At 37.8% G+C, this 13,839-nt stretch overlaps 1 protein-coding gene across 1 annotated transcript in view; it reads left to right on the top strand.

Moving 5' to 3' along the window:
• The window catches only part of DCHS2 (dachsous cadherin-related 2), a 241,967-nt gene that overhangs the window by 203,189 nt on the left and 24,939 nt on the right, over positions 1-13,839 (top strand). Inside the window, exons 14-15 of the mRNA XM_070504944.1 lie at positions 3,675-3,788; positions 12,802-13,013. Coding sequence (XP_070361045.1) covers positions 3,675-3,788; positions 12,802-13,013 — 326 coding nt within the window. The remainder of the gene's footprint in view (positions 1-3,674; positions 3,789-12,801; positions 13,014-13,839) is intronic.

Raw genomic sequence — 13,839 nt, 5'->3', positions numbered from 1 at the left:
TTTCAGTTTTCCTCTTCTTTCTCCATAATGAATTCTGTTTTATGCCTTTTTCACCGCATTTTCGCTGAATTTTCAGTTTTGCGGACAATATCACATACTTGTTTCCTTCAATATTCATAGTGATCATTGCATTTTTCTCTGAGTGTTAAGTGTTGAAAAGCGGAAAATATTTTCTGTTCCAGGGTCATTTCTTTCTTCTCTTCTTTTTAAGTATCCAGAAAAAAAATAGCGTACAAATCGTTTTCACTAACCTCTAGCTGAAGAGGTTTCAAGCTTATTTCCTGGGAAGTGCACAGTAGGATTTAATGAGGAGATCCAACAGAGATCTTGAATAGGTGCTACTTTTTAAAAAACTACTGCAAATCCCACTATCAGATGTGTTATTTTAGCCATGAATGATTTTTTTAAAAGGTCGCTGTTGGTTTAGAAGGGTCCTGTGGGCAGAGAAGCATTTTGCGAATCTCTCAAGCTAGAAAATGCTGGTGACCACCTCCTCCCTTACTGCCTCTGTCTCCTTTCCTACCTCCCTTCTTCCCATACTTATTAAGCACCTACTATGGACACAGGAACAAACTTTTGATACACAGAACAACATGCTTGATTCTCAAAAAAGGAGCCAAGCAAAACAATACAACTACTGTATGATTTGCAAGTGTGTGAAATTTTAAAGGCCAAACTAATCTAGAGTTAGAGAAATACATAGAATGCAAATATATAGAAAACCTCCTCTGCTCTCATGGAGTTTAGTCCAACTGAGAGAAATGAGATCAGTCTTCAGGTGTGTTCAGTGCAAGTCCATGGGTGGCATATTAGTGCCACCATCTAAGTGCTAGAAGGGCTGAAAACAAAAAAGAGAGGTTCATCTTCTCCATTGGGGATGGTCACTGGGCAGACTCAGAATTGTAGTCAGGCCACAGCTGTTCTTTGTTCAACCTATGTGGTCTCTTATATTTTTTTCCCTAAATTAAATTATTTTCTCACATTTAGGAATTGGGAGATTTTATATGAAAATAAATAGGAATTTTTGAGCTTCTCTTGAAAAGACCAGAATCTCAAGCATCCTAGAGCCCACCCTCCCTGCTGGCAGTGATGAGCTGAGGCTGAGTGCCTTAGGTGTATCAGGCAGTGTCTGGCCTCCGCCACTCATCTGGCTCCTTCATTTGTCTGTGCTTCTTGCTTCCACCCAAAGGAATCTGAGTTAATGAGCCCTGCTCTGTACTTATTTCTGACACCATGTTAATACCTCTTTCCTTATAAAATGTTTCCTTTCACTTTTTCTCTTAACGCTTTGCTGAAAACATCTTATATCAGGCCCCGACTGCTGCATATTCAGCAGCCAGAGAGCCTCCGACAGAGTCCCCTTCTTTCCCTTTCCTCTCCACTCAGTACAACATGCCTACCTCTGCCAATAGATGGCATACTATAGGGCAGAATGAATGTAAGAGGAGAGGCAGGAGTCATTGCCAGAGTGGGAGTCTAAAGTAGATGCTGTAAATTATAGGCCTAAGACAAGAGGGCTAGGACCAGGAAAGAACTATTAAAAAGTTTCTCAGAAGTGGTGGATGAGTAGAGAACAAGAAGTCAAAAGCAAAGATGAATTTAAAAAGGGAGTGAAATGGCCAATTAGCACATGAAGAGATGCTCAACATCATCAGACATCAGGGAAATTAAAATTAAAACCACAGTGAGATACTACTACACATCCATTAGGATGACTAAAATTAAAAAGACTGATAATACCAGTGGATGTGGAGCAACTGGAATTCTCATATGTTGCTAGCAGGAATGTAAAATGGTGCAACCACTTTGGAAAACAGTTTGACAGTTTCTTATAAAGTTAAACATACACTTGTCACAGGCATTTAACCACAAGGAATGAAAACATGTGTCCACACAAACACTTTTACATGGATGTTCATAGCAGCTTTATTCATAATAGCCCCAAACTGAAAACAATCCCAATGTCCATATATAAATGAATGGATAAACAAATTGTGGTATGTCCATTCAGTAGAATACTACTCTGCAGTAAAAATGGAACAGCCTTTTAATACACAGAATAATATGCTTTATTCTCAAAAAAGTTATACTGAGCAAAAGAAGCCAGATACTGTATGGTTGGCAATTGTAAAGGCAAAGACTAATCTAGAATTAAAGAAAGCATATTAGTGATTTCCTGGGACCAGAAGTAAGAGAAAACTGACTGCAGAAAGGCATGAGGGATCTTTTTGGAGAGTTAGAACTACTCTGCATCTTGATCATGATGGTGGTTACGCAGGTGTATATAAATGTCAAAACTCATAGAACTGTACACTTAAAATATGTGTATATCATTGTATGTAAATTTTACCTTAATAAAGTTTATTAAGTAAAAAATACTTTAAAAAAAACAATACACGTACTCATAGGAGTGAGACAAATGGACAACCAGGACAGGGAGCAAAGCAGAGATGAGTAACAAAGGGAACAAGATGTTACAAATGAAGACAGCAAAATGCTAACTTGGGGCCCAAGTAGATTCTTGGGAACCCTTCCAGTGAAATTCCAATTGATTACGCCAGTTGTCTTATTGCCACTATCAGTGCTGCTAATTCTTTTTTCATGATGGTAATCAATCTGTTCCCTATAATCTGAAATGACTTCCTTCTTCCCTAATTCCTACATCTAACTCAATTTCCGTTTTTTTCCTTCAAGTTGTCTCTTGACTCTTCCTTCCCTGTCTTAATTCTTGAATGAGTCGCTATTATGCAGTTAAGACCTCCGTTACTCTCTAGTTGAGTTGCTTTTACTTACAACTCTACTGGAAACTGGTTGAAGGGAAATTTCTTATATTTATACTCCTGTGACCTCCTTTCCTACATCCCATCCAATGTTTAGGGAAGTGTGCAAAATATGTCTTTAATCTATCTGCTTCTTTCTATCTCCCCCCTCACAATCCTAGGTCATTGCTTCGACCATTACAGTATTATCTTAATTGGCCTCTCTGCTCCATTTTTACTCCTCTTTGTTCTCCACACAGCAATCAGATTGATATCTTTTCAAAGTAAATCAGATTATTTTACTTCATTCCTTAAAAATGCTCCCATGACTTCCCATTGCACTTAGAATGGAATCTGACTCCTGCCCACCTAGATGCTATCTTCGCTTTCCACCTTTCCCCTGCTCACTGTGCTTGACCAAACCAAGCCCTTCTCCAGCCCAGGGCCTTGCGGTTCCTGTTCCGTCTCCTAGAATCCTTTTCCTCTGGCTCTTCCTATGATTTTTCATGCTTCAGGATTCAACTGGAGTGTCATTCTTCTGAGACCTCTAAAGACTGCTCTCCTCCCCCCTCAAAAGAAGTATTTTTTAACACATAACCTTGTTTATTTCTTTCCAGGGAACTTAGTACATCTGAAATATACCTCGATTATGTATTTATTTAATGGTTAGTTGTCTGTCTCCTCTCATCAGTTAATAACCACCATGAGGACAGAGATCTTTTCTATCTTCTTTGTCACTATGTCTCTAGCACCTAGCGTGGAAGCTGGCTTGTTGAAGACACTCAGTAAGTAATCACTGAATGAATGAACAAATGAAAATCTAGGAGGCAAATAATAAATACCTAGTGTTTGCTCTTGTTTTCCCCTGAAATTTTCTTTTCCTAAAGTCCTTTTTTTTTAACCTAATTTCTACAGGTACTTCTATTGTGACTGTAAAAGCTTTTGCTCCTGACTCAATACGAAACAGCATTAAATATTCAATTTTTAGTGGAAATGAAGATGGAGTTTTTTCCCTGTGCTCCAACTCAGGTAATCCTTCTCAACCCTATAGGGGCTTTATTTCCTGCTCCATTTAGCATTACTAAGAAGAAATACTTCTGCAAAGGAAACTCAAAATTTGAAAGGTAGAAATTGTTAAAGGTCAATAATTTACAAGGTAAATAAGAAAGAGTTTTTTATGAGAGCTGATGAAAAATCGTGGGAAATCAGGAACTATTTGTTTGTTTACATGTACTCGCTGAGAGTTCTATCTTCACATTTCCGAATTAGTACCTATCCTACCCTTCGAGTTTTTAAGATAAATTAGTTTCTACTCATAATTTACTCATCTATTTGGGAGAATTGGAGAAGTAGTAGGGAGATCATCGATACTGAGTTTGAATTAAAAATAAGCACACATGTCTAGCCTTAGGGAATTCTCATCAGAGGATCTTCTAATTTGCCACTGAATGTCAACAATGCAACAAAAAAGGACAGCTGGAAAGGTTTCTATGTGGTGGTAAAGAAATTACTTCCAAATACAGCATGTATTAAATTTAGCTTTAATAAGACCATTATTGTGTTTTAAATGAATACCAATTGATTATTTGAAACATACTTTTTTGACTAACAACTATGTAGTAGATACATATCTACTGCTTTGTTGTCAAACCTCAAGAAGAATGTTTTTAATAATTTCTGTATTACCATACAACCGCCTTGTATAATCTGTACTACATGCACATGGGAAGAATCGAGAGGGGGTAATTTCTTAAGCAAATGCTTTCTCATCCAGGGTAGTATTACGACTTTTTGGTCTGCACAGCCTTCGGCGAGCAGCCTTTCTGAGGTAGCTTGCTACAAGTCTTCATCTCTTCGCCCCATCATTTGGTTAAAGGGTGGTGCGGGAAGCCTGGTGGCAAGAGGGCCGCTTCTGAACATCATCAGCTTTAAGTGTCTAGCAGTCCAGGTGTCTGAGGGTTCTGGGAAAGGGGGCTGAGGTTGGAACTTTTAGGAAAAGGGAGAGTAGCAGAGTTGGCACATTTTCCCAGGCTACCCAAGTCCTTCTTCCACCTCGCTCCTAATGTGGCCCAGGCTTGGCCTTATTTTTTCTAGAGTCTCTCATTAAAATGCAGATAAAATATGCCTAGGGTTAGTCCAAAGAGGTCCTCCACAGAATGGACTTGTAGCTATTTTAAGAAATAGCTACAAGATGACATGTTAAGACATAGAAAACTGTTTAATGGACAAGAGTAAAATAAAAACACGTGTACTTGGGGCCGGCCCGGTGGTGCAGCGGTTAAGTTCGCACGTTCCGCTTCCCGGCGGCCCGGGGTTCGCTGGTTCGGATCCCGGGTGCGGACATGGCACTGCTTGGCAGCCATGCTGTGGTAGGCGTCCCACGTATAAACTAGAGGAAGATGGGCACGGATGTTAGCTCAGAGCCAGGCTTCCTCAGCAAAAAGAGGAGGACTGGCAGTGGTTAGCTGAGGGCTAATCTTCCTCCAAAAAAAAAACACAAAAAACCAAAAAGAAAAACCACATGTACTTACCATCCATTTCCAGAGATGAGACTTATTCCAAACTCAGGAAGCCCCTGTGTGTCACTTCCCTCTCATGTCTTTCTTCTTTCACCCCAGAAGTAATATGTAATCAGTAATCTGAATTTGGTATTAATCATTGCTTTTTATTCATTATAATTTTCTCACTGTGTTTGAATCCCTAAACAATGTGTTATTTAGTTTTACCTTGATTTAAACATCATAATAGAAATCATGCCGAAGGTACTCTTCTATGACTTGATTTTTTTGCTCAACATTTTTACTCTAGTTTAGTGTATTAACCATGATGTACACATTAAAGGGGGATAGCAAAGAATGATATGTACCTGCCACCAAGGATATAAAATAGAACACAACCACTATCATCAGTGCTCCCTTTGTGCCCTATTCTGATTGCATCCTTTCTCTCCACTACCCCAAGATGACCAATGTCCCAAGTTCAAGGATAATCAATAACCTTGTGACTTATAGTAAATGTGTTCCTACACAATTGAAGTGTTTAATTTTGCTTATTTTTGAATTTTATATAAATGGCTTTATACTCTATATATTCTATTGGTTTTAGATTTTTTTATTCAAAATTAGATTCATTCATGTTAATATGTGTAGATGGAGTTCTTTCATGTTCATTTCTTTATGGTACTATGTTGTAAGCCTATCTCACAACTTATTTATCCATTCTACTGTTGATGGATAGTGAAGTTTTCTTGGCTGGGAATATAATGACAAGCGCAGTTAGAAACAATCTCATATGTGTCTCTGGTGCAAATGTAAGTGCTGTAGGCCCTAGAGTATAGGCTGGGCATATGGTTTGTCATTCCACTTGACATCCCACCAGCATTGAATGAGAGCTATCATGGTTCACATACTACTTTCTGTAGCTGTCTGCTGGGTGTGAAATGCTGTCTCACTGTGGTTGTAATCTGCGTTTCCTTTATTAGTGAATTGGAGCATTTTTTCATAGTTTATTGGCCATTCTTGTGTTTTCCTATGTGAACTGCATGTTGATATCTTTTGCCTATTTTTCTACTGGGTTGTTTGTGTTTTTCTCTCTGCAGTGTGAGAATTTTTAACATATTTTATTAGTGTTTACCCTTTGTTTTTTTGCAAATATTTTTTACAGTTTATGGCTTGTCTTTCACTCTCTTATTGGCATGTTTTGATTTTAGTGAGGTAGAATTAATCAGTCTTTTACTTTATGATTTGCCCTTTTTGTAAGTTGTTTAAGAAATTCTTCCCTACCCTGAGATCATAAAGATTTTCTCACACTGTCTTTTAAAATTTTATAATTTCCCTGTGTTTAGCATTTATATCTTCAGTGCATTTAGAGTTGATTTTGTGTTTTACACAGGTTAAGGATAACTTTTCTTTCTTTTCCTTTCCTTTTCTTTTTTTTCCCAATGAGGATTGCCAGTTTTTCCAATGGCAATAACCTTCCTCTGTGATCTGCAGTACCACCACTGTCATATGTTATGTTTCCAAGGCTCTTTACTTGACTCTCAACCCCATTTCCATTCATCTTTTTGTCTACCCACACACCAATACCTACCACACTTTCTTAATTTCATTGCTTTATAATAAATCTTCTTATCAGGGAAGCGGTCCCACTCCCAATATTTACACCATTCTCATGTTCTTCTTCATGAGTATATTAGCTGTTAGTGGCCCTCTGCTCTAATATAAATCATTGTATCCACTTATCAAGTTTTACACACACACACACACACACATGCACGAGCCTATTGGGATTTCTTTGTCCAGGAAAGGAGATATATTCATAAATTTTTGGGTGATGCATAGCTGTCCACGCTTTCATGCATGTAACCCATATAACACATAGCGTGAACATTTGACTTCAGGTAAAACATCACCCAAATTAACAAAGAAAATGTCCAAAAAATCATATAGCTCCAATCTAGAATTTAAGTAACTTAATCATCAGACCAAAACATCCTCCTTTCAAATCTCACAAAGCCCTGTATAGCTGTGCATTATAGATAATAATCATCTACTAAAAATTTTCTGGTTTTGGTTCTTTTATTTTCTTTTTAAATCATGGTAAGAACATTTAACGTGAGATCTACTCTTTTAAAAAATTTTTAAGTATACAATACAGTTATATTAAATAGGCACAATGTTGTATAGCAGATCTCTAGAATTATTCATCTTGCATAAGTGGAACTTCATACTCATTGAACAGCAACTCCTCATTTCACTCTCCTCCTGGCCCCTGGCAACCGCCATACTCCTCCGTGTTTCTATGAGTTTGACTATTTTAGATACTTCTTATAAGTAGAATCATGCAATATTTATCTTTCTATGACTGGCTTATTTCACTTAACATAGTGTCCTCAAGGTTCATCCACATTGTCACATATGGCAGGCTCTCCTTTGTTAAGATTGCCTAACATACCATTGTATATATACAGCACATTTTCTTTATCCATTCATCCATCGATGGATGTTTAGGTTGTTGGAAATTTTATTGGAATTATATTAATTCTAAATATCAGTTTAGGGAAAACTTATATCTTTACAATATTGTCTTTTAATCCAGAGATAATATAGAAAATCACACCAATTTTTTTCTTTAATATATTTTAACAAAATTTTAATTTTTTCCACAGTAGGCTTACATACTTCTTGTTAGATTTAGCTTACATACTTTATATTTTTTCTTGCTAAAGTAAGTGAAAAAGTGCTTTATCTGACAGTACTGATGTATATACTTGAAATTGGCTTTTATATTTTGATTTTGTATCTAGTGAACTTATTAACTCTTATTGATTCTGATATTTTTCTGTACATTCAGAATATGAAAGCTCTATCTGAAAATCACCATGTTCCCATGTGTAGTTTAGCATATGTAATTAAAGTCTGACATTAGTCAATATCATGCTCCTGAATAATACAAGAGACTCAGAATTCTGTATTTCCAAATATCCTTTTTTCAGTTTATAGGCTTTTGTTGACCACAATTTTAGTTCTTTCAAATAAGGCATTATTAGTATTTTAATGTAGATTTATCTGTTCTTTGCTAACCGCTCTTTGTTACATCTCAGACTTTAGTATCATTTTCTTTCTGCCTGTGGTACATCCTTTAGTGAGGGCTGTAGCAGTAAATTTTCTCAGATTTTGGTTGTCTAAAACTGTCTTTATTTAATTTTTGTTTTTAAAAGATATTTTTGCTGGACTTAGGACTCTAGGTTCATAGTTATTTCCTCCCATCGTATTTAAGATATTATCCTACTCTCTCTGGTTTCCAATTGTTATATTAAGAAGTCAGCTGTTGGAGCTGGCCTTGGGGTATAGTGGTTGAGTTCGGCACATTCTGCTTCAGTGGTCTTGGTTCAGGGGGTCAGACACTAGGCGTGGACGTACACCACTCATCAGCCATGATGTGGCAGCAACCCACATACAAAATAGAGGAAGATTGGCATGGATGTTACTTCAGGGCTAATCTTCCTCAAACAAAAGAAAGGATTGTCAGTGGATGTTAGCTCAGGGTGAGTCTTCCTCAGGAAAAACAAAACAAAACATGTCAGCTGTTGATCTAAATGCCATTTATTTGTATCTTTTTTTGGAACTCCAGTTGGACAAATATTGGGCCATATCACCCTCTCCTACATCTCTTTTTCGTATTTTTCGTCTCTTCATCCATTTTCTCTTCAGTCTAGGGAGCTATATTTTTGATTTCCGGAAGTTCTCTTAGGTTCTTTTTCAACTCTTCTTGGGCTTGTAAAAAAATAATTTCTTGTTCCTTGTTTGGGTTTCCAAGTTTCTTTTTGTATATATATTTAAACATATATAATAATTACGTATTCTGTGTCCAATAATTCCAGCATCTTAAGTCCTTGAAGATTTATTCTGCTATCTATGGAATTGCTAGTTTTCATTCATGGTGCCTTATTTCTCTGTGATTCTTGTGCTTATTAACTATAAGCTGCCCATTGTCCTTGAAACCTTTTCTTTGAGGATTCTTTGAAGGCTGGCTTGAATTTGTGCCCTTTAGAGAAGATTTACTTTCCCTTCCACAAATCACCTGGACACATCATCAAACAAAGATTAGCTTAAACTTAATTGTTGAGGGTTTTAAAAACATATAGCTGTAATATATGGCTACCATACATTCAGGCTTTACCTAATGAATTCTCAGCAGAAACTTTTTTTGTCCCTTCTAACCAACGTCAAGGTCAAGAAAAGCAAGTTACTGTGCATCCATTTTTAATTTTTTGTTTTTTTAATATTGGTCACTCATTTGGAGCATAAGGGTTTACAGCTTTATTCTGGTCTGACCCTAACTGTAACTCTAACCCTAGTAGACCCTTCACCTTTTGAGGGTTCAGGATTCTTCCCCTGTTTTCCACACCCTGCGCAGCTATCAGAGAAATCTCAAGGAAGAGGGCTGTGTTAGAAATCCTTGGAACAAAAATGAGATTTCAGTGCTTGCTTACCTCCCTGGGTCACTGTCTTCATTTATTTTTTGTCCTCTGAGGATTCCTTGCTACAGTAGCAACTCAGTAATGCATTTCATTACACACACACACACACACACACACACATATATAAAATTTACCAAACTATTTAGTCGTTTTTATCATGAGGATTGTTCTATTATATAGTTTACTGCTGTCAAGAAACCTTTTTAAAAATCTTTAATTATGATAGTAAATTCATCTTTCATGCTACCTTTGTCACATAATTGTTAAACTTGTCTAAAGGTACTTAATATAGGTTATACATTATATATATTTTAAACCATATATCAGTTAAAACAGAAAACTAGTGTGCATGATAAATCAATAAAGTTGACCGCTAAGGTTGTGGTCACTTTTCTCAAGGGTAAAAATATGAGAAAACCATTTATTTGTTATTGGTTTAGTACATTATGATTAGATGGATCTCTGATGAGAACTGCGTTTTCTGTCCATTTGTGCCAGAGTTTGCCTTGTGTTCCACAGTCACAAACCAGAGGTTTGCTTTTGTGTCCAAAATTGCTGTCACTTTGGCTTAAAAACATCTACTAGTCACTGTCCAAACCACCAAGAATTTTGGAGTTTGACTAACGTGTGTGTAAATAACAGATGGTAGTATTCATTCCATTATTTGGGAGATTAACATAAAACAAAAATGATCAAACTCTCGGTGACTCAAGGATGTTGTTTAACAGGAGAGAGTTTAAACGCTTTTGGATAACATAAATATTTATCACATTCTGCTTTGAGTGTGTCCATAGGCAGATGCACAGTTTGTAATTGGCTGAAGAGTAACCTGATTATGCTATCAAGCATTTAGCATTTGAAGAATCTTAGTCTCATATTGATGTGTATTTTATAACTTGGACAAAAGCTGTATATGTACATATATCAGAAGGAAAATATCACTAGTTTCATTCTCAAGTTATTGTGTAACTGACACACTGACATAGAAGAATGAACACGAAGCTGGTATTGAAGGAAATGTGAACTTCTGCCCATCCTGTTACACAGGGCCCAGTGCTACTTTCATCTCACTGGTAACAGTAAATCCTTGATGTCTCTGAGAAAAATATGCATGTATCATCCAAGGCTAAATGTGGGTGTAGTAGGTGTGCCAGCCTTGAATCGTCTCAGGCTGGTGATTGTCTTTTCTACTTGCACAGCTTTCGCAGCATACGCCAATTATTATGCCAAAAATAAAAACCAAGCAAGGAAAGCATTAGAACTGCAGATCCATTCCAAGTGCAAAATTCCAATTATCAAAGCCTAAACACAAGCCTTTTATTAAAAACTCCACTTTGATCTGTGCCAGAATTGGCACGCTTTCTACTGAGTGACACTGGCAATTTAGTGTTACGTTTCTATTTTTGTTTTCCTTTACAAATAGTAGCAGAACATGATAGCGAGCTAAATGCTCTGTTTGGTGGAGACGGAGCTCCAGATAAGAGCTTTGGACTTAGCTCAGGCTGGGGCTCCTCTGACGCTGGGGCTCCTCTGACGTTTTGGGGGTGTGGACTCGGCTCTTGTGTCACACAGGTTTCTAAAGACCAGCGTCTTTCGTTACCAGCTCATCAAAATGCATCTTAATAGTCAAAATGATTCTCCAGCTGCCAATAGTTAGATCCACTCTAAACTTTCTGTCAGGGGGGTGTTGGCAACCTTAGACTGTGGTTTGTAAAAGTAGTTTGGTTTTCTGAATTAATACTGAAATCTGATGACAATAAATGACAGTGAGTTTATGAAATTTTAAATCTGGTAGTGTGGTGAGTTCTTCACGTAGAATATGAATATTCAGTTTTTCTTAATCACAGAATAGAAGCTCTAAAAATCCCCCCAAGACACTCAATATCAAAGTTAGAATATTAGGACCGGATATGATTCCCATTAGCATCCAGGTAAGTACGTGATAGCCTGAAGTTTTCTTGGACTAGGTTGGTTATCTAGAGAAGCTGGGTCAGAGCAGTAAGAACTGTGACTTCCAGGCCATATTTCCAGAAACAGTACAGGTTCTTTCACCAGATGATCAAACTGCTAACAGTCCATGGCTATTAAATGTTTTCTTTCTAAATTCGGAGCTTATACAGATAATAAATCCATATCTGATGATGGAGGGGATGAGAAACATGGGTAGAAGACTGGAATCTATATCATGTCACTGCAAAGAATGTTCTAAATATGCACTGTATTATTTATCATGGCAACACTATGAAGTCATCATTAATATCTCCATTTTACAGAAGAGGAGACCCAGCTCTACAGAACCTGAATAATTTACTCCAGGTCACAAACTTAGTAGTGGTGGAACCTGGTAATAATTTGCCTCAATTAAGTAGCCAGGGCTGGGATTGATGCTTGGTGTTAGGTTTCTCAAACTCTAAATCAGTGCTCATTCAGTGAATCTCTGTTGGATGGAATTTCTGACAGTGAGAACTAAGTAAATCATGATAATAAAGTAATAATAATAATATGGTCATTAAGAAATTTGATAGTACAGGGGAAGGAAAAACAGAGTGGAAACTAGAGAAGAAAATTGTATCAGGGGAGGAATTTTCTTAATTTGGGTGAGAAACTTGTGCAAGGCATAAACCTCCAAGAGTCAGTTTCTCTAACCTGGTTCTACGTTTTTGGTGTTTTCTTTTTTTTTTTTAGGAAGATTAGCCCTGAGCTAACTGCTGCCAATCCTCCTCTTTTTGCTGAGGAAGACTGGCCCTGAGCTAACATCTGTGCCCATCTTCCTCTACTTTATATGTGGGACGCCTACCACAGCATGGCGTGCCAAGCAGTACCACATCTGCACCCGGGATCCAAACCGGCAAACCCCGGGCTGCAGAAGTGGAACGTGCAAACTTAACCGCTGTGCCACCGGGCCAGCCCCTCTACTTTTTATATGAGGATGTAACTAGTATTATTGGATACCTTCTGTATGCCAGACCCTGAGCTAGGCGCTGGGGACTTAGCACTTTTGAAATAATAACTACAACACCATTTTCTTTTATTTTATTTTCTCCATGGGACTAAAAATAGGAGAACTCACTGTGAAAGAACCCAAGTTTCTTGATTTTGAAGTCAGAAATGAAGTACAACTCATTGTTTTAGCTGAAAGTAGGGGGCATAGAGCCTACAGCAAAGTAGCAGTCGCCATACAAGATGTGAATGACAATTTGCCACGCTTCGAGCAAAGCGTTTACCAGGTGTCAGTGTCTGAAGGCCGGTTCTACAGTGCTCGCATCGTACAGGTAACAGAAATGCGTTTTGTGCGTGTGTGGGTGTGTGTGTGTGAATTACTATCAATCAATGTACCTCGAAATATCTGAGGCCTTTTTCCAAGACACACATTAAATTTTAAATGTTTCCAAGGCCTACACAACATTTGATGGACTGGATGAAACCTTAGTTTGAAGGAAGTCTAGAGTTTCTGAGTCCACTCTTCTTCCTGTCTTCTTTCTGTGCTCAGTTAGTGCCCCTGCTTTCCTCTAGGGACCCTGTGAACACCAGCAGGGACTCTAGAGCGACACAAAAATTGGCTCACCTTTTAAATATGTACAATTTAGTGGGGAAGTCAGAAAAGTAAGTATATAATTTAAATGCATATTATTAATGGTATAATAGAAGTGTACATTTAATGTCATGCGAGAAAGGAGACACACACTCTTCCTGGAGGAAAAGCTTAAGGCTTCACAGAAGAATGATATTTGCACTAAATCTCAGAGGCCTCGTGGGCATTTGCCAGGTGGAGCTGCAGCCAGACGAGCGTGAACTGAGGCACAGACACATGGAAAAGCTCCCTGGATTCAAGATTTGCAGATGTTTCATGTGAAAGGCACAGATCCACTGTTTTCAGGTCTGGCCCCATCTTGGGACAAAGCCCCAACCTCTGAAAAAGAAAATCTGTTCACCGGGCAGTCTTGTTCAGGCTCTAAACCTGACCCATCCTTGATAGTCTGCCTACCTGCTTCAGGACTAGTGCCCATTTTCACCTTTCCCTTCTTGGTTTAACTGATGTTTTGTGTTCAAGAACCTGGACATCAGGAAGCCTACAACCTCTTGGGAATCTTCACAAGA

The sequence above is a fragment of the Equus asinus genome, chromosome 3, assembly GCF_041296235.1.
Source record: "Equus asinus isolate D_3611 breed Donkey chromosome 3, EquAss-T2T_v2, whole genome shotgun sequence".
Taxonomy (NCBI): Eukaryota; Metazoa; Chordata; class Mammalia; order Perissodactyla; family Equidae; genus Equus; species Equus asinus.
Note: the sequence above shows the minus strand (reverse complement) of the source record. Positions and strands in the feature narration are given on the sequence as shown.